The sequence below is a fragment of the Phyllobates terribilis genome, unplaced genomic scaffold (genome assembly GCF_046119375.1).
Source record: "Phyllobates terribilis strain yellow unplaced genomic scaffold, ASM4611937v1 Scaffold_25__1_contigs__length_18738178, whole genome shotgun sequence".
Classification (NCBI taxonomy): Eukaryota; Metazoa; Chordata; class Amphibia; order Anura; family Dendrobatidae; genus Phyllobates; species Phyllobates terribilis.
Window position 1 is genome coordinate 10533443 of NW_027362785.1, and position 22576 is coordinate 10556018.

At 58.0% G+C, this 22576-nt stretch overlaps 1 protein-coding gene across 1 annotated transcript in view; it reads right to left on the bottom strand.

Annotated features, from left to right (window-relative positions):
- SMURF2 (SMAD specific E3 ubiquitin protein ligase 2) overlaps positions 1-22576 on the bottom strand; it is a 148287-nt gene that overhangs the window by 79142 nt on the left and 46569 nt on the right. Inside the window, exons 4-9 of the mRNA XM_073660423.1 lie at positions 13367-13500; positions 6738-6803; positions 4539-4623; positions 3280-3363; positions 2272-2474; positions 2097-2181 (exon numbers count right to left, since the gene is read on the bottom strand). Of these exons, the coding sequence (XP_073516524.1) occupies positions 2097-2181; positions 2272-2474; positions 3280-3363; positions 4539-4623; positions 6738-6803; positions 13367-13500 (657 nt within the window). The remainder of the gene's footprint in view (positions 1-2096; positions 2182-2271; positions 2475-3279; positions 3364-4538; positions 4624-6737; positions 6804-13366; positions 13501-22576) is intronic.

Consider the following 22576-nt stretch of genomic DNA (forward strand, 5'->3'; position numbering starts at 1 on the left):
CTGATCCTGAGTTACATCCTGTATTATACCCCAGAGCTGCACTCACTATTCTGCTGGTGCAGTCACTGTGTACATACATTACATTACTGATCCTGAGTTACATCCTGTATTATACTCCAGAGCTGCACTCACTATTCTGCTGGTGCAGTCACTGTGTACATACATTACATTACTGATCCTGAGTTACCTCCTGTATTATACTCCAGAGCTGCACTCACTATTCTGCTGGTGCAGTCACTGTGTACATACATTACATTACTGATCCTGAGTTACATCCTGTATTATCCTCCAGAGCTGCACTCACTATTCTGCTGGTGCAGTCACTGTGTACATACATTACATTACTGATCCTGAGTTACCTCCTGTATTATACTCCAGAGCTGCACTCACTATTCTGCTGGTGCAGTCACTGTGTACATACATTACATTACTGATCCTGAGTTACATCCTGTATTATCCTCCAGAGCTGCACTCACTATTCTGCTGGTGCAGTCACTGTGTACATACATTACTGATCCTGAGTTACCTCCTGTATTATACTCCAGAGCTGCACTCACTATTCTGCTGGTGCAGTCACTGTGTACATACATTACATTACTGATCCTGAGTTACATCCTGTATTATACTCCAGAGCTGCACTCACTATTCTGCTGGTGCAGTCACTGTGTACATACATTACATTACTGATCCTGAGTTACATCCTGTATTATACCCCAGAGCTGCACTCACTATTCTGCTGGTGCTGTCACTGTGTACATACATTACATTACTGATCCTGAGTTACCTCCTGTATTATACTCCAGAGCTGCACTCACTATTCTGCTGGTGCAGTCACTGTGTACATACATTACATTACTGATCCTGAGTTACATCCTGTATTATACCCCAGAGCTGCACTCACTATTCTGCTGGTGCAGTCACTGTGTACATACATTACATTACTGATCCTGAGTTACATCCTGTATTATACCCCAGAGCTGCACTCACTATTCTGCTGGTGCAGTCACTGTGTACATACATTACATTACTGATCCTGAGTTACATCCTGTATTATACTCCAGAGCTGCACTCACTATTCTGCTGGTGCAGTCACTGTGTACATACATTACATTACTGATCCTGAGTTACCTCCTGTATTATACTCCAGAGCTGCACTCATTATTCTGCTGGTGCAGTCACTGTGTACATATATTACTGATCCTGAGTTACCTCCTGTATTATACTCCAGAGCTGCACTCACTATTCTGCTGGTGCAGTCACTGTGTACATACATTACATTACTGATCCTGATTTACATCCTGTATTATACTCCAGAGCTGCACTCACTATTCTGCTGGTACTGTCACTGTGTACATACATTACATTACTGATCCTGAGTTACATCCTGTATTATACCCCAGAGCTGCACTCACTATTCTGCTGGTGCAGTCACTGTGTACATACATTACTGATCCTGAGTTACCTCCTGTATTATACTCCAGAGCTGCACTCACTATTCTGCTGGTGCAGTCACTGTGTACATACATTACATTACTGATCCTGAGTTACATCCTGTATTATACTCCAGAGCTGCACTCACTATTCTGCTGGTGCAGTCACTGTGTACATACATTACATTACTGATCCTGAGTTACATCCTGTATTATACTCCAGAGCTGCACTCACTATTCTGCTGGTGCAGTCACTGTGTACATACATTACATTACTGATCCTGAGTTACCTCCTGTATTATACTCCAGAGCTGCACTCACTATTCTGCTGGTGCAGTCACTGTGTACATACATTACATTACTGATCCTGAGTTACCTCCTATATTATACTCCAGAGCTGCACTCACTATTCTGCTGGTGCAGTCACTGTGCACATACATTACATTACTGATCCTGAGTTACATCCTGTATTATATTCCAGAGCTGCACTCACTATTCTGCTGGTGCAGTCACTGTGTACATACATTACATTACTGATCCTGAGTTACATCCTATATTATACTCCAGAGCTGCACTCACTATTCTGCTGGTGCAGTCACTGTGTACACACATTACTGATCCTGCAGAGCTGCACTCACAGTTCTGCTGGAGCAGTTGCTTTCTTACCTGGGCACCCGGGGATCGTGCCACGTGCTGACGCCGGTCTGCGTGTGGAGGAAGTACACCTGTCCCTGCTGCGTTGTCCTCTGCTCTGTGGGGTGAGAGGAGGATAATAAATGCTGCTCCTCTGCTTCCAGTCTCCTTTGGATGTAGCTCCGCCCCCTGGACTCCCGGCACTCACCATAGCCCTCCGGCAGGTCCGGTGGGGTGTGTAAATGTGTTCTGCTCATGTAGTTGCGGTGCCGCTGGGAGCGCACTCTTCTCTCCACGAGTCGGGGGTCGGAGCTCTGCCCGCTGCTGGCGCCGTTGGTCCCGGTGATGGGCGTGTTCTCATCCACAAAGCAGCTCAGGGGCCGCCCAGGACTGCAGTACTCGGAGGCGGGTCTGTGGGGACAAGGGGGCGGGGCATGGGGGTGATCAATCGCGACACCACACCCCACTAACTGAGGTGACGGTACTCCACGGAGGCGACCGGGACGGGGGCGACGCTACTCCACGGAGGCGACCGGGACGGGGGCGACGCTACTCGACGGGGGCGACGCCACTCCACGGAGGCGACCGGGACGGGGGCGACGCCACTCGACGGGGGCGACCGGGACGTGGGCGACGCCACTCCACGGAGGCGACCGGGATGGGGGCGACGCTAGTCCATGGAGGCGACCAGGACGGGGGCGACGCTACTCGACGGGGGCGCCGCCACTCCACGGGGGCGACCGGGACGGGGGCGCCGCCACTCCACGGGGGCGACCGGGACGGGGGCGCCGCCACTCCACGGGGGCGACCGGGACGGGGGCGCCGCCACTCCACGGGGGCGACCGGGACGGGGGCGCCGCCACTCCACGGGGGCGACCGGGACGGGGGCGCCGCCACTCCACGGGGGCGACCGGGACGGGGGCGCCGCCACTCCACGGGGGCGACCGGGACGGGGGCGCCGCCACTCCACGCGGGCGACCGGGACGGGGGCGCCGCCGCTCCACGGAGGCGACCGGGACGGGGGCGCCGCCGCTCCACGGAGGCGACCGGGACGGGGGCGCCGCCGCTCCACGGAGGCGACCGGGACGGGGGCGCCGCCGCTCCACGGAGGCGACCGGGACGGGGGCGCCGCCGCTCCACGGAGGCGACCAGTAGACCCCTGATATAGCCGATCATTGTCCCCATTCTCTGACAGCAGTGAATTTGGCGGCCTTACCGGGTCGGGCGTTCCCACTGGGTGGTCCGGGTGATGTGGTTGAGGTACTGGATGCGCCCCGAGGCCGTCCGCCTCTCCTCCCAGCTACGATCCAGACACGGAAGAGATAAAGCAGTCAGTGCTATTTCCAGGAAGCCGAGGCCCGGCCTTATATCACGGCCGCGAGACAGGGAGAGAATAAGCAGCGGCGTATCAATCACACTGGTAGACGGGGGGCGCTGCTGGGCTGGAAGGTCGGGGGTCAGAGTCAGCGTCCTATCACCCCTGGTGGCCCCGGGTCACCCAACCCCAGAGGGACGGATACATGTACGGGGTATACGAGGGGGCGCCCCGTGCGCTACTGCTCTCAGTTATCAGGCGCAGCGACCCGGGGGGAATCTTCTGCCTCCTTGTACATATGGGGGGGTTTCTTTGTACTGAGCCCCCCACAATGATGGAGTCGGGGTGAAGGAACGTACTCAGACTCTCGACCTTCAGCAACACAAAACGGCACAACATACAGAAAGTATGGCGGCACCACGTGTCACAAGAAGGGGGTGAGGGGAGGCCGCTACCGGGGGCGCCAATACTTTATCTAGGTCTGTCTGGAAGAAGCCCTGGTGCGCCCCCCCGTGGCCCACTAAGTCCCCTGGGACGAGGGGAATGCGCTCGCTAAGAAACCCCCGGACAGCGGCTGCTCCATCACATCACGACCAAAGGGACCAAAGGGACCAAAAAGGACCAAAAGGACCAAAAAGGACCAAAAAGGACCAAAAAGGACCAAAAAGGACCAAAAAGGACCAAAAAGGACCAAAAAGGACCAAAACTCAGGAGAAAAGAAAGTGAAGAAAAACAAACAGAAGAAATAAAAGTACAATGAAATAAAAAAATATATATTGATAATATTATCGCTATTTTTATTATATTATTAATTATAAATATAATAAAAATATATATAAAAAAACAACATCAACATTATAATAAAAAGTATAACACAATAAAAAATTAAACATTTTTATATTTTTGTATTTATTATTTTTATTTTATTGCTACTTTATTAATTTTATTTCATTATATTTTATTATATTGTTATAAAAAATAAAATAAAATATTTGTTCTATTTTTCTATTATTTTTATTACAAAAAAATGATCAAATAAAAAATTAAAAATAGAAAAAATAATTATATTTTTAACAGAAAATGGCACAAAAATTACAAATTTAGTGAAGAAAAAATAGTATAAAAATGTAAAGAATTAAAGGGCCGGGGCGTTTTCTCACCCATCTGGTAAGTCATTGTCAAAGAGTCGGCTGCAGTCGACCACTTGTCCCCCGGTGCCGATCCGATCCCGGGACTGGAGACTGACTACGGGGGAAAAGGTAAATCAATCAAAGCGGAGCCAGGAGGGCTTTTTACTAATTATTCATACCCTCCAATTAGTAACAGCCCTGTTTGGAGCTGTGGTTTTGCAGCAGCTGTAAAGTGTATCACAATTATCCACGCCCCTACATGGGAGGGGTGCAGGGTTTATCCAATTACATAAGAGGACGTCCCCTTAAATCTACTACTACCTACCTGCCCCCGCACCTACCTACTACCTGCCCCCCGCACCTACCTACTACCTGCCCCCGCACCTACCTACTACCTGCCCCCCGCACCTACCTACTACCTGCCCCCGCACCTACCTACTACCTGCCCCCGCACCTACCTACTACCTGCCCCAGCACCTACCTACTACCTGCCCCCGCACCTGCCTACTACCTGCCCCCCGCACCTGCCTACTACCTGCCCTCGCACCTACCTACTACCTGCCCCAGCACCTGCCTACTACCTGCCCCCCGCACCTACCTACTACCTGCCCCCCGCACCTACCTACTACCTGCCCCCCGCACCTACCTACCTGCCCCCGCCTACCACCTGCCCCCCGCACCTACCTACTACCTGCCCCCCGCACCTACCTACCACCTGACCCCGCACCTACCTACTACCTGCCCCCCGCACCTACCTACTACCTGCCCCCCGCACCTACCTACTACCTGCCCCCCGCACCTGCCTACTACCTGACCCCGCACCTGCCTACTACCTGCCCCCGCACCTACCTACTACCTGCCCCCGCACCTACCTACTACCTGCCCCAGCACCTGCCACCTACCTGCCCCCCGCACCTACCTACTACCTGCCCCCCGCACCTACCTACTACCTGCCCCAGCACCTACCTACTACCTGCCCCCGCACCTACCTACTACCTGCCCCCCGCACCTACCTACCACCTGCCCCCGCACCTACCTACTACCTGCCTCCCGCACCTACCTACTACCTGCCTCCCGCACCTACCTACTACCTGCCCCCGCACCTACCTACTACCTGCCCCCGCACCTACCTACTACCTGCCTCCCGCACCTGCCTACTACCTGCCCCCCGCACCTGCCTACTACCTGCCCCTCGCACCTACCTACTATCTGCCCCCGCACCTACCTACTATCTGCCCCCGCACCTACCTACCACCTGCCCCCCGCACCTACCTACCACCTACCCCCGCACCTGCCTACTACCTGCCTCCCGCACCTGCCTACTACCTGCCCTCGCACCTACCTACTACCTGCCCCCCGCACCTACCTACTACCTGCCCTCGCACCTACCTACTATCTGCCCCCGCACCTACCTACTACCTGCCCCCCGCACCTACCTACTACCTGCCCCCCGCACCTACCTACTATCTGCCCCCGCACCTACCTACTACCTGCCCCCCGCACCTACCTACTACCTGCCCCCCGCACCTACCTACCACCTGCCCCCGCACCTACCTACTACCTGCCCCCCGCACCTACCTACTACCTGCCCCCCGCACCTACCTATCTGCCCCCGCACCTACCTACTATCTGCCCCCGCACCTACCTACTACCTGCCCCAGCACCTGCCTACTACCTGCCCCCCGCACCTACCTACCACCTGCCCCCCGCACCTACCTACTATCTGCCCCCGCACCTACCTACTACCTGCCCCCCGCACCTACCTACTATCTGCCCCCGCACCTACCTACTACCTGCCCCAGCACCTGCCTACTACCTGCCCCCGCACCTACCTACTACCTGCCCCAGCACCTGCCTACTACCTGCCCCCCGCACCTACCTACTACCTGCCCCCGCACCTACCTACTACCTGCCCCCGCACCTACCTACTACCTGCCCCCCGCACCTACCTACTACCTGCCCCAGCACCTGCCTACTACCTGCCCCCCGCACCTACCTACTACCTGCCCCCGCACCTACCTACTACCTGCCCCCGCACCTACCTACTACCTGCCCCCGCACCTACCTACTACCTGCCCCCCGCACCTACCTACTACCTGCCCCAGCACCTGCCTACTACCTGCCCCCCGCACCTACCTACTACCTGCCCCCGCACCTACCTACTACCTGCCCCCGCACCTACCTACTACCTGCCCCAGCACCTGCCTACTACCTGCCCCCCGCACCTACCTACTATCTGCCCCCGCACCGTGTCGTTATCGTTCGGGCCGAGTTTGCATAAATCCAGGCGCTGATCTGCAGGAAAAGAGTCAATTAGGGGAAAAAGAGTGTGAAAACCAGAGGCGGGGCTTATTCACGGGCGGGGCAAGGGAGGGGGGGGGACACGGGCGGGGCAAGGGAGGGGGGGGGACACGGGCGAGGCAAGGGAGGGGGGGACACGGGCGAGGCAAGGGAGGGGGGGGACACGGGCGAGGCAAGGGAGGGGGGGGACACGGGCGAGGCAAGGGAAGGGGGGACACGGGCGAGGCAAGGGAGGGGGGGACACGGGCGAGGCAAGGGAGGGGGGGACACGGGCGAGGCAAGGGAGGGGGGGGACACGGGCGAGGCAAGGGAGGGGGGGGACACGGGCGAGGCAAGGGAGGGGGGGGACACGGGCGAGGCAAGGGAGGGGGGGGACACGGGCGAGGCAAGGGAGGGGGGGGACACGGGCGAGGCAAGGGAGGGGGGGGGACACGGGCGAGGCAAGGGAGGGGGGGACACGGGCGAGGCAAGGGAGGGGGGGGGACACGGGCGAGGCAAGGGAGGGGGGGGACACGGGCGAGGCAAGGGAGGGGGGGGGACACGGGCGAGGCAAGGGAGGGGGGGGGACACGGGCGGGGCAAGGGCGCACAAGGGAGGGGGGGAGGCGAGGGGGCACAAGGGAGGGGGGGAGGCGAGGGGTCACAAAGGAGGGGGGGGACACGGGCGAGGCAAGGGAGGGGGGGACACGGGCGAGGCAAGGGAGGGGGGGACACGGGCGAGGCAAGGGAGGGGGGGGACACGGGCGAGGCAAGGGAGGGGGGGGACACGGGCGAGGCAAGGGAGGGGGGGGACACGGGCGAGGCAAGGGGGGAGGGGACACGGGCGAGGCAAGGAGGGGGGGGACACGGGCGAGGCAAGGGGGGAGGGGACACGGGCGAGGCAAGGGAGGGGGGGACACGGGCGAGGCAAGGGAGGGGGGGACACGGGCGAGGCAAGGGAGGGGGGGGACACGGGCGAAGCAAGGGAGCGGGGGGACACGGGCGAAGCAAGGGAGCGGGGGGACACGGGCGAAGCAAGGGAGGGTGGGGGACACGGGCGAGGCAAGGGAGGGGGGGGGGACACGGGCGAGGCAAGGGAGGGGGGGGGACACGGGCGAGGCAAGGGAGGGGGGGGGACACGGGCGAGGCAAGGGAGGGGGGGACACAGGCGAGGCAAGGGAGGGGGGGGACACAGGCGAGGCAAGGGAGGGGGGGGACACAGGCGAGGCAAGGGAGGGGGGGGGACACAGGCGAGGCAAGGGAGGGGGGGGACACAGGCGAGGCAAGGGAGGGGGGGGACACAGGCGAGGCAAGGGAGGGGGGGGACACAGGCGAGGCAAGGGAGGGGGGGGACACAGGCGAGGCAAGGGAGGGGGGGGGACACAGGCGAGGCAAGGGAGGGGGGGGACACGGGCGAGGCAAGGGAGGGGGGGGACACGGGCGGGGCAAGGGAGGGGGGGGACACAGGCGAGGCAAGGGAGGGGGGGGGACACAGGCGAGGCAAGGGAGGGGGGGGCACGGGCGAGGCAAGGGAGGGGGGGACACGGGCGAGGCAAGGGAGGGGGGGGGACACGGGCGAGGCAAGGGAGGGGGGGACACGGGCGAGGCAAGGGAGGGGGGGGACACGGGCGAGGCAAGGGAGGGGGGGACACGGGCGAGGCAAGGGAGGGGGGGACACGGGCGAGGCAAGGGAGGGGGGGACACGGGCGAGGCAAGGGAAGGGGGGACACGGGCGAGGCAAGGGAGGGGGGGACACGGGCGAGGCAAGGGAGGGGGGGGACACGGGCGAGGCAAGGGAGGGGGGGGACACGGGCGAGGCAAGGGAGGGGGGGGACACGGGCGAGGCAAGGGAGGGGGGGGACACGGGCGAGGCAAGGGAGGGGGGGACACGGGCGAGGCAAGGGAGGGGGGGGACACGGGCGAGGCAAGGGAGGGGGGGGACACGGGCGAGGCAAGGGAGGGGGGGGGACACGGGCGAGGCAAGGGAGGGGGGGACACGGGCGAGGCAAGGGAGGGGGGGGGACACGGGCGAGGCAAGGGAGGGGGGGGACACGGGCGAGGCAAGGGAGGGGGGGGGACACGGGCGAGGCAAGGGAGGGGGGGGGACACGGGCGAGGCAAGGGCGCACAAGGGAGGGGGGGAGGCGAGGGGGCACAAGGGAGGGGGGGGAGGCGAGGGGTCACAAAGGAGGGGGGGGACACGGGCGAGGCAAGGGAGGGGGGGACACGGGCGAGGCAAGGGAGGGGGGGACACGGGCGAGGCAAGGGAGGGGGGGGACACGGGCGAGGCAAGGGAGGGGGGGGACACGGGCGAGGCAAGGGAGGGGGGGGACACGGGCGAGGCAAGGGGGGAGGGGACACGGGCGAGGCAAGGAGGGGGGACACGGGCGAGGCAAGGGGGGAGGGGACACGGGCGAGGCAAGGGGGGAGGGGACACGGGCGAGGCAAGGGGGGAGGGGACACGGGCGAGGCAAGGGGGGAGGGGACACGGGCGAGGCAAGGGAGGGGGGGACACGGGCGAGGCAAGGGAGGGGGGGACACGGGCGAGGCAAGGGGGGGGGGGACACGGGCGAAGCAAGGGAGCGGGGGGACACGGGCGAAGCAAGGGAGCGGGGGGACACGGGCGAAGCAAGGGAGGGTGGGGGACACGGGCGAGGCAAGGGAGGGGGGGGGACACGGGCGAGGCAAGGGAGGGGGGGGACACGGGCGAGGCAAGGGAGGGGGGGGGACACGGGCGAGGCAAGGGAGGGGGGGGACACAGGCGAGGCAAGGGAGGGGGGGACACAGGCGAGGCAAGGGAGGGGGGGGACACAGGCGAGGCAAGGGAGGGGGGGGACACAGGCGAGGCAAGGGAGGGGGGGGGACACAGGCGAGGCAAGGGAGGGGGGGGACACAGGCGAGGCAAGGGAGGGGGGGGACACAGGCGAGGCAAGGGAGGGGGGGGGACACAGGCGAGGCAAGGGAGGGGGGGGACACAGGCGAGGCAAGGGAGGGGGGGGGACACAGGCGAGGCAAGGGAGGGGGGGGACACGGGCGAGGCAAGGGAGGGGGGGGACACGGGCGGGGCAAGGGAGGGGGGGGACACAGGCGAGGCAAGGGAGGGGGGGCACGGGCGAGGCAAGGGAGGGGGGAACACGGGCGAGGCAAGGGAGGGGGGAACACGGGCGAGGCAAGGGAGGGGGGAACACAGGCGAGGCAAGGGAGGGGGGGGACACAGGCGAGGCAAGGGAGGGGGGGGACACAGGCGAGGCAAGGGAGGGGGGGACACAGGCGAGGCAAGGGAGGGGGGGGACACAGGCGAGGCAAGGGAGGGGGGGGACACAGGCGAGGCAAGGGAGGGGGGGGACACAGGCGAGGCAAGGGAGGGGGGGGACACAGGCGAGGCAAGGGAGGGGGGGGACACAGGCGAGGCAAGGGAGGGGGGGACACGGGCGAGGCAAGGGAGGGGGGGGACACGGGCGAGGCAAGGGAGGGGGGGGGACACAGGCGAGGCAAGGGAGGGGGGGGACACAGGCGAGGCAAGGGAGGGGGGGGACACAGGCGAGGCAAGGGAGGGGGGGGGACACAGGCGAGGCAAGGGAGGGGGGGGACACAGGCGAGGCAAGGGAGGGGGGGGGACACAGGCGAGGCAAGGGAGGGGGGGGACACGGGCGAGGCAAGGGAGGGGGGGGACACGGGCGGGGCAAGGGAGGGGGGGGACACAGGCGAGGCAAGGGAGGGGGGGGCACGGGCGAGGCAAGGGAGGGGGGAACACGGGCGAGGCAAGGGAGGGGGGAACACGGGCGAGGCAAGGGAGGGGGGAACACAGGCGAGGCAAGGGAGGGGGGGGACACAGGCGAGGCAAGGGAGGGGGGGGACACAGGCGAGGCAAGGGAGGGGGGGACACAGGCGAGGCAAGGGAGGGGGGGGACACAGGCGAGGCAAGGGAGGGGGGGGACACAGGCGAGGCAAGGGAGGGGGGGGACACAGGCGAGGCAAGGGAGGGGGGGGACACAGGCGAGGCAAGGGAGGGGGGGGACACAGGCGAGGCAAGGGAGGGGGGGACACGGGCGAGGCAAGGGAGGGGGGGGACACGGGCGAGGCAAGGGAGGGGGGGGACACGGGCGAGGCAAGGGAGGGGGGGACACGGGCGAGGCAAGGGAGGGGGGGGGACACGGGCGAGGCAAGGGAGGGGGGGACACGGGCGAGGCAAGGGAGGGGGGGGACACGGGCGAGGCAAGGGAGGGGGGGGACACGGGCGAGGCAAGGGAGGGGGGGGGACACGGGCGAGGCAAGGGAGGGGGGGGGACACGGGCGGGGCAAGGGCGCACAAGGGAGGGGGGGAGGCGAGGGGGCACAAGGGAGGGGGGGGAGGCGAGGGGTCACAAGGGAGGGGGGGGAGGCGAGGGGTCACAAAGGAGGGGGGGGACACGGGCGAGGCAAGGGAGGGGGGGACACGGGCGAGGCAAGGGAGGGGGGGGACACGGGCGAGGCAAGGGAGGGGGGGGACACGGGCGAGGCAAGGGAGGGGGGGGACACGGGCGAGGCAAGGGAGGGGGGGGACACGGGCGAGGCAAGGGGGGAGGGGACACGGGCGAGGCAAGGAGGGGGGACACGGGCGAGGCAAGGGGGGAGGGGACACGGGCGAGGCAAGGGGGGAGGGGACACGGGCGAGGCAAGGGAGGGGGGGACACGGGCGAGGCAAGGGAGGGGGGACACGGGCGAGGCAAGGGAGGGGGGGGGACACGGGCGAAGCAAGGGAGCGGGGGGACACGGGCGAAGCAAGGGAGCGGGGGGACACGGGCGAAGCAAGGGAGGGTGGGGGACACGGGCGAGGCAAGGGAGGGGGGGGGGACACGGGCGAGGCAAGGGAGGGGGGGGGGACACGGGCGAGGCAAGGGAGGGGGGGACACAGGCGAGGCAAGGGAGGGGGGGGACACAGGCGAGGCAAGGGAGGGGGGGACACAGGCGAGGCAAGGGAGGGGGGGGACACAGGCGAGGCAAGGGAGGGGGGGGACACAGGCGAGGCAAGGGAGGGGGGGGACACAGGCGAGGCAAGGGAGGGGGGGGACACAGGCGAGGCAAGGGAGGGGGGGGGACACAGGCGAGGCAAGGGAGGGGGGGGACACAGGCGAGGCAAGGGAGGGGGGGGACACAGGCGAGGCAAGGGAGGGGGGGGGACACAGGCGAGGCAAGGGAGGGGGGGGACACGGGCGAGGCAAGGGAGGGGGGGGACACGGGCGGGGCAAGGGAGGGGGGGGACACAGGCGAGGCAAGGGAGGGGGGGGCACGGGCGAGGCAAGGGAGGGGGGAACACGGGCGAGGCAAGGGAGGGGGGGACACAGGCGAGGCAAGGGAGGGGGGGGACACAGGCGAGGCAAGGGAGGGGGGGGACACAGGCGAGGCAAGGGAGGGGGGGACACAGGCGAGGCAAGGGAGGGGGGGGACACAGGCGAGGCAAGGGAGGGGGGGGACACAGGCGAGGCAAGGGAGGGGGGGGACACAGGCGAGGCAAGGGAGGGGGGGACACAGGCGAGGCAAGGGAGGGGGGGGACACAGGCGAGGCAAGGGAGGGGGGGGACACAGGCGAGGCAAGGGAGGGGGGGGACACAGGCGAGGCAAGGGAGGGGGGGGACACAGGCGAGGCAAGGGAGGGGGGGGACACAGGCGAGGCAAGGGAGGGGGGGGACACGGGCGAGGCAAGGGAGGGGGGGGACACGGGCGAGGCAAGGGAGGGGGGGGACACGGGCGAGGCAAGGGAGGGGGGGGGACACAGGCGAGGCAAGGGGGGGGACACAGGCGAGGCAAGGGAGGGGGGGGACACAGGCGAGGCAAGGGAGGGGGGGGGACACAGGCGAGGCAAGGGAGGGGGGGGACACAGGCGAGGCAAGGGAGGGGGGGGACACAGGCGAGGCAAGGGAGGGGGGGGGACACAGGCGAGGCAAGGGAGGGGGGGGACACAGGCGAGGCAAGGGAGGGGGGGGGACACAGGCGAGGCAAGGGAGGGGGGGGGACACAGGCGAGGCAAGGGAGGGGGGGGACACAGGCGAGGCAAGGGAGGGGGGGGGACACAGGCGAGGCAAGGGAGGGGGGGACACAGGCGAGGCAAGGGAGGGGGGGGACACAGGCGAGGCAAGGGAGGGGGGGGACACAGGCGAGGCAAGGGAGGGGGGGGACACAGGCGAGGCAAGGGAGGGGGGACACAGGCGAGGCAAGGGAGGGGGGGACACAGGCGAGGCAAGGGAGGGGGGGGACACAGGCGAGGCAAGGGAGGGGGGGGACACAGGCGAGGCAAGGGAGGGGAGGGGGACACAGGCGAGGCAAGGGAGGGGGGGGACACAGGCGAGGCAAGGGAGGGGGGGGACACAGGCGAGGCAAGGGAGGGGGGGGACACAGGCGAGGCAAGGGAGGGGGGGGACACAGGCGAGGCAAGGGAGGGGGGGGACACGGGCGAGGCAAGGGAGGGGGGGGGGGACACGGGCGAGGCAAGGGAGGGGGGGGACACAGGCAGACGGACCGACGGGCAGGAGAAAGGAGGGGTACGGGACGATCGGGCAGGGGAGGGTCGGGGCAGGTGTGGCCCGGCGGTCTCCGCACTCACAGCCCGTGTCCTTCAGGCGGTTGATGGCGTTGGACAGGAGGCGGACGCAGCCCAGAAACCCGGCCCCCTGCTTCTTGTGGATCTTCTTGTGGTTCCACACACTGATGGTGATGGAGTCCGACTTCCCGATGTATCTGAGGGAAAGCACAGATGATCACTCCTGGGTGGTGTCAGTCCACACTGCGGTCTGGCATTGTATTCATGGGCTGCGGAGCAGCGCACAGAGCACCGGGAGGACAGGAGGAGACGAGGAGGGGGGGGGGGGAGAAGACACGACCAGACACTGACCCCCACAAGGATGAAAGCCCCCCAAAAACATCCAGCACCAATATAGCACTGCTGCATCTGAGAGAAGGACTGAACCGACACAGCACCGCATGATGGGGGAAGTAGTGTCAGAGATTAGATACACCGTATTATCACACAGGAGAGGATTAGATACACGGCTCAGGAGTCAGTATCACACAGGATAGGATTAGATACACGGCTCAGCAGACAGTATCACACAGGAGAGGATTAGATACACGGCTCAGGAGTCAGTATCACACAGGATAGGATTAGATACACGGCTCAGCAGTCAGTATCACAGGAGAGGATTAGATACACGGCTCAGCAGTCAGTATCACAGGATAGGATTAGATACACGGCTCAGCAGACAGTATCACACAGGAGAGGATTAGATACACGGCTCAGCAGACAGTATCACACAGGAGAGGATTAGATACACCGCTCAGCAGACAGTATCACACAGGATAGGATTAGATACACGGCTCAGCAGACAGTATCACACAGGAGAAGATTAGATACACGGCTCAGCAGACAGTATCACACAGGAGAGGATTAGATACACGGCTCAGCAGACAGTATCACACAGGAGAGGATTAGATACACGGCTCAGCAGTCAGTATCACACAGGATAGGATTAGATACACGGCTCAGCAGTCAGTATCACACAGGAGAGGATTAGATACACGGCTCAGCAGACAGTATCACACAGGACAGGATTAGATACACGGCTCAGCAGACAGTATCACACAGGAGAGGATTAGATACACGGCTCAGCAGTCAGTATCACACAGGATAGGATTAGATACACGGCTCAGCAGTCAGTATCACACAGGAGAGGATTAGATACACGGCTCAGCAGACAGTATCACACAGGAGAGGATTAGATACACGGCTCAGCAGACAGTATCACACAGGAGAGGATTAGATACACGGCTCAGCAGTCAGTATCACACAGGATAGGATTAGATACACGGCTCAGCAGTTAGTATCACACAGGAGAGGATTAGATACACGGCTCAGCAGACAGTATCACACAGGAGAGGATTAGATACACGGCTCAGCAGACAGTATCACACAGGAGAGGATTAGATACACGGCTCAGCAGTCAGTATCACACAGGATAGGATTAGATACACGGCTCAGCAGTTAGTATCACACAGGAGAGGATTAGATACACGGCTCAGCAGACAGTATCACACAGGACAGGATTAGATACACGGCTCAGCAGACAGTATCACACAGGAGAGGATTAGATACACGGCTCAGCAGTCAGTATCACACAGGATAGGATTAGATACACGGCTCAGCAGTCAGTATCACACAGGAGAGGATTAGATACACGGCTCAGCAGACAGTATCACACAGGAGAGGATTAGATACACGGCTCAGCAGACAGTATCACACAGGAGAGGATTAGATACACGGCTCAGCAGTCAGTATCACACAGGATAGGATTAGATACACGGCTCAGCAGACAGTATCACACAGGAGAGGATTAGATACACGGCTCAGCAGTCAGTATCACACAGGAGAGGATTAGATACACGGCTCAGCAGTCAGTATCACACAGGAGAGGATTAGATACACGGCTCCGCAGACAGTATCACACAGGAGAGGATTAGATACACGGCTCAGCAGACAGTATCACACAGGAGAGGATTAGATACACGGCTCAGCAGACAGTATCACACAGGAGAGGATTAGATACACGGTTCAGCAGAAAGTATCACACAGGAGAGGATTAGATACACGGCTCAGCAGACAGTATCACACAGGAGAGGATTAGATACACGGCTCAGCAGACAGTATCACACAGGAGAGGATTAGATACACGGCTCAGCAGACAGTATCACACAGGAGAGGATTAGATACACGGCTCAGCAGACAGTATCACACAGGAGAGGATTAGATACACGGCTCAGCAGACAGTATCACACAGGATAGGATTAGATACACGGCTCAGCAGTCAGTATCACACAGGAGAGGATTAGATACACGGCTCAGCAGACAGTATCACACAGGAGAGGATTAGATACACGGCTCAGCAGAAAGTATCACACAGGAGAGGATTAGATACACGGCTCAGCAGACAGTATCACACAGGAGAGGATTAGATACACGGCTCAGCAGACAGTATCACACAGGAGAGGATTAGATACACCGCTCAGCAGACAGTATCACACAGGAGAGGATTAGATACACGGCTCAGCAGACAGTATCACACAGGATAGGATTAGATACACGGCTCAGCAGACAGTATCACACAGGATAGGATTAGATACACGGCTCAGCAGTTAGTATCACACAGGAGTGGATTAGATACACGGCTCAGCAGACAGTATCACACAGGAGAGGATTAGATACACGGCTCAGCAGACAGTATCACACAAGATAGGATTAGATACACGGCTCAGCAGACAGTATCACACAGGATAGGATTAGATACACAGCTCAGCAGACAGTATCACACAGGAAAGGATTAGATACAGTGCTCAGCAGACAGTATTACACAGGAGAGGATTAGATACGCGGCTAAGCAGACAGTATCACACAGGAGAGGATTAGATACACGGCTCAGCAGTATCACACAGGATAGGATTAGATACACGGCTCAGCAGACAGTATCACACAGGAGAGGATTAGATACACGGCTCAGCAGACAGTATCACACAGGAGAGGATTAGATACACGGCTCAGCAGACAGTATCACACAGGAGAGGATTAGATACACGGCTCAGCAGACAGTATCACACAGGAGAGGATTAGATACACAGCTCAGCAGTTAGTATCACACAGGAGAGGACTAGATACACGGTTCAGCAGACAGTATCACACAGGATAGGATTAGATACACGGCTCAGCAGACAGTATCACACAGGATAGGATTAGATACACGGCTCAGCAGTCAGTATCACACAGGATAGGATTAGATACACGGCTCAGCAGACAGTATCACACAGGAGAGGATTAGATACACAGCTCAGCAGACAGTATCACACAGGAGAGGATTAGATACACGGCTCAGCAGACAGTATCACACAGGAGAGGATTAGATACACGGCTCAGCAGACAGTATCACACAGGATAGGATTAGATACACGGCTCAGCAGACAGTATCACACAGGATAGGATTAGATACACGGCTCAGCAGTCAGTATCACACAGGATAGGATTAGATACACTGCTCAGCAGACAGTATCACACAAGAGAGGATTAGATACACGGCTCAGCAGACAGTATCACATAGGGAAGGATTAGATACACGGCTCAGCAGACAGTATCACACAGGATAGGATTAGATACACGGCTCAGCAGACAGTATCACACAGGAGAGGATTAGATACACGGCTCAGCAGACAGTATCACACAGGAGAGGATTAGATACACGGCTCAGCAGTCAGTATCACACAGGAGAGGATTAGATACACGGCTCAGCAGTCAGTATCACACAGGAGAGGATTAGATACACTGCTCAGCAGACAGTATCACACAGGAGAGGATTAGATACACGGCTCAGCAGACAGTATCACACAGGAGAGGATTAGATACACGGCTCAGCAGTCAGTATCACACAGGAGAGGATAAGATACACAGCAGACAGTATCACACAGGAGAGGATTAGATACACGGCTCAGCAGACAGTATCACACAGGAGAGGATTAGATACACGGCTCAGCAGTCAGTATCACACAGGAGAGGATTAGATACACGGCTCAGCAGTCAGTATCACACAGGAGAGGATTAGATACACGACTCAGCAGACAGTATCACACAGGATAGGATTAGATACACTGCTCAGCAGACAGTATCACATAGGAGAGGATTAGATACACGGCTCAGCAGACAGTATCACACAGGATAGGATTAGATACACGGCTCAGCAGACGGTATCACACAGGAGAGGATTAGATACACGGCTCAGCAGTCAGTATCACACAGGAGAGGATTAGATACACGGCTCAGCAGTCAGTATCACACAGGAGAGGATTAGATACACGGCTCAGCAGACAGTATCACACAGGATAGGATTAGATACACTGCTCAGCAGACAGTATCACACAGGAGAGGATTAGATACACGGCTCAGCAGACAGTATCACACAGGAGAGGATTAGATACACGGCTCAGCAGTCAGTATCACACAGGAGAGGATAAGATACACAGCAGACAGTATCACACAGGAGAGGATTAGATACACGGCTCAGCAGTCAGTATCACACAGGAGAGGATTAGATACACGGCTCAGCAGTCAGTATCACACAGGAGAGGATTAGATACACGACTCAGCAGACAGTATCACACAGGAGAGGATTAGATACACGGCTCAGCAGTCAGTATCACACAGGATAGGATTAGATACACGGCTCAGCAGACAGTATCACACAGGATACGATTAGATACACGGCTCAGCAGTCAGTATCACACAGGAGAGGATTAGATACACGGCTCAGCAGTCAGTATCACACAGGAGAGGATTAGATACACGGCTCAGCAGACAGTATCACACAGGAGAGGATTAGATACACGGCTCAGCAGACAGTATCACACAGGAGAGGATTAGATACACGGCTCAGCAGACAGTATCACACAGGAGAGGATTAGATACACGGCTCAGCAGTCAGTATCACACAGGAGAGGATTAGATACACGGCTCAGCAGACAGTATCACACAGGAGAGGATTAGATACACGGCTCAGCAGACAGTATCACACAGGAGAGGATTAGATACACAGCTCAGCAGACAGTATCACACAGGAGAAGATTAGATACACGGCTCAGCAGTCAGTATCACACAGGAGAGGATTAGATACACGGCTCAGCAGAAAGTATCACACAGGAGAGGATTAGATACACGGCTCAGCAGACAGTATCACACAGGAGAGGATTAGATACACGGCTCAGTAGACAGTATCACACAGGATAGGATTAGATACACGGCTCAGCAGTCAGTATCACACAGGATAGGATTAGATACACGGCTTAGCAGACAGTATCACACAGGATAGGATTAGATACACGGCTCAGCAGACAGTATCACACAGGAGAGGATTAGATACACGGCTCAGCAGACAGTATCACACAGGAGAGGATTAGATACACGGCTCAGCAGCCAGTATCACACAGGAGAGGATTAGATACACGGCTCAGCAGCCAGTATCACACAGGATAGGATTAGATACACGGCTCAGCAAACAGTATCATACAGGATAGGATTAGATACACGGCTCAGCAGACAGTATCACACAGGATAGGATTAGATACACGGCTCAGCAGACAGTATCATACAGGATAGGATTAGATACACGGCTCAGCAGACAGTATCACACAGGATAGGATTAGATACACGGCTCAGCAGACAGTATCACACAGGAGAGGATTAGATACACGGCTCAGCAGACAGTATCACACAGGATAGGATTAGATACACGGCTCAGCAGACAGTATCACACAGGAGAGGATTAGATACACGGCTCAGCAGACAGTATCACACAGGATAGGATTAGATACACAGCTCAGCAGGCAGTATCACACAGGATAGGATTAGATACACAGCTCAGAAGACGGTATCACACAGGAGGATTAGATACACAGCTCAGAAGACGGTATCACACAGGAGGATTAGATACACGGCTCAGCAGTCAGTATCATACAGGAGAGGATTAGATACACAGCTCAGCAGACAGTATCACACAGGAGAGGATTAGATACACGGCTCAGCAGACAGTATCACACAGGAGAGGATTAGATACACGACTCAGCAGACAGTATCACACAGGAGAGGATTAGATACACAGCTCAGCAGTATCACACAGGATAGGATTAGATACACGGCTCAGCAGACAGTATCACACAGGAGAGGATTAGATACACGGCTCAGCAGACAGTATCACACAGGATAGGATTAGATACACGGCTCAGCAGACAGTATCACACAGGATAGGATTAGATACACAGCTCAGCACTCAGTATCACAGGATAGGATTAGATACACGGCTCAGCAGACAGTATCACACAGGAGAGGATTAGATACACGGCTCAGCAGACAGTATCACATAGGGAAGGATTAGATACACGGCTCAGCAGTCAGTATCACACAGGATAGGATTAGATACACGGCTGAGCAGACAGTATCACACAGGATAGGATTAGATACACAGCTCAGCAGACAGTATCACACAGGAGAGGATTAGATACACGGCTCAGCAGACAGTATCACACAGGAGAGGATTAGATACACGGCTCAGCAGACAGTATCACACAGGATAGGATTAGATACACGGCTCAGCAGACAGTATCACACAGGATAGGATTAGATACACGGCTCAGCAGTCAGTATCACACAGCAGAGGATTAGATACACAGCTCAGCAGTATCACACAGGATAGGATTAGATACACGGCTCAGCAGACAGTATCACACAGGAGAGGATTAGATACACGGCTCAGCAGACAGTATCACACAGGAGAGGATTAGATACACGGCTCAGCAGACAGTATCACACAGGAGAGGATTAGATACACGGCTCAGCAGACAGTATCACACAGGAGAGGATTAGATACACGGCTCAGCAGACAGTATCACACAGGAGAGGATTAGATACACGGCTCAGCAGACAGTATCACACAGGAGAGGATTAGATACACGGCTCAGCAGACAGTATCACACAGGATAGGATTAGATACACGGCTCAGCAGACAGTATCACACAGGATAGGATTAGATACACGGCTCAGCAGACAGTATCACACAGGATAGGATTAGATACACGGCTCAGCAGACAGTATCACACAGGATAGGATTAGATACACGGCTCAGCAGACAGTATCACACAGGAGAGGATGAGATACACGGCTCAGCAGACAGTATCACACAGGAGAGGATTAGATACACGGCTCAGCAGTCAGTATCACACAGGAGAGGATTAGATACACGGCTCAGCAGACAGTATCACACAGGAGAGGATTAGATACACGGCTCAGCAGACAGTATCACACAGGAGAGGATTAGATACACAGCTCAGCAGACAGTATCACACAGGAGAAGATTAGATACACGGCTCAGCAGTCAGTATCACACAGGAGAGGATTAGATACACGGCTCAGCAGAAAGTATCACACAGGAGAGGATTAGATACACGGCTCAGCAGACAGTATCACACAGGAGAGGATTAGATACACGGCTCAGTAGACAGTATCACACAGGATAGGATTAGATACACGGCTCAGCAGTCAGTATCACACAGGATAGGATTAGATACACGGCTTAGCAGACAGTATCACACAGGATAGGATTAGATACACGGCTCAGCAGACAGTATCACACAGGAGAGGATTAGATACACAGCTCAGCAGACAGTATCACACAGGAGAAGATTAGATACACGGCTCAGCAGTCAGTATCACACAGGAGAGGATTAGATACACGGCTCAGCAGAAAGTATCACACAGGAGAGGATTAGATACACGGCTCAGCAGACAGTATCACACAGGAGAGGATTAGATACACGGCTCAGTAGACAGTATCACACAGGATAGGATTAGATACACGGCTCAGCAGTCAGTATCACACAGGATAGGATTAGATACACGGCTTAGCAGACAGTATCACACAGGATAGGATTAGATACACGGCTCAGCAGACAGTATCACACAGGAGAGGATTAGATACACGGCTCAGCAGACAGTATCACACAGGAGAGGATTAGATACACGGCTCAGCAGCCAGTATCACACAGGATAGGATTAGATACACGGCTCAGCAAACAGTATCATACAGGATAGGATTAGATACACGGCTCAGCAGACAGTATCACACAGGATAGGATTAGATACACGGCTCAGCAGACAGTATCACACAGGAGAGGATTAGATACACGGCTCAGCAGACAGTATCATACAGGATAGGATTAGATACACGGCTCAGCAGACAGTATCACACAGGATAGGATTAGATACACGGCTCAGCAGACAGTATCACACAGGAGAGGATTAGATACACGGCTCAGCAGACAGTATCACACAGGATAGGATTAGATACACGGCTCAGCAGACAGTATCACACAGGAGAGGATTAGATACACGGCTCAGCAGACAGTATCACACAGGATAGGATTAGATACACAGCTCAGCAGGCAGTATCACACAGGATAGGATTAGATACACAGCTCAGCACTCAGTATCACAGGATAGGATTAGATACACAGCTCAGAAGACGGTATCACACAGGAGGATTAGATACACGGCTCAGCAGTCAGTATCATACAGGAGAGGATTAGATACACAGCTCAGCAGACAGTATCACACAGGAGAGGATTAGATACACGGCTCAGCAGACAGTATCACACAGGAGAGGATTAGATACACGACTCAGCAGACAGTATCACACAGGAGAGGATTAGATACACAGCTCAGCAGTATCACACAGGATAGGATTAGATACACGGCTCAGCAGACAGTATCACACAGGAGAGGATTAGATACACGGCTCAGCAGACAGTATCACACAGGATAGGATTAGATACACGGCTCAGCAGACAGTATCACACAGGATAGGATTAGATACACAGCTCAGCACTCAGTATCACAGGATAGGATTAGATACACGGCTCAGCAGACAGTATCACACAGGAGAGGATTAGATACACGGCTCAGCAGACAGTATCACATAGGGAAGGATTAGATACACGGCTCAGCAGTCAGTATCACACAGGATAGGATTAGATACACGGCTGAGCAGACAGTATCACACAGGATAGGATTAGATACACAGCTCAGCAGACAGTATCACACAGGAGAGGATTAGATACACGGCTCAGCAGACAGTATCACACAGGAGAGGATTAGATACACGGCTCAGCAGACAGTATCACACAGGATAGGATTAGATACACGGCTCAGCAGACAGTATCACACAGGATAGGATTA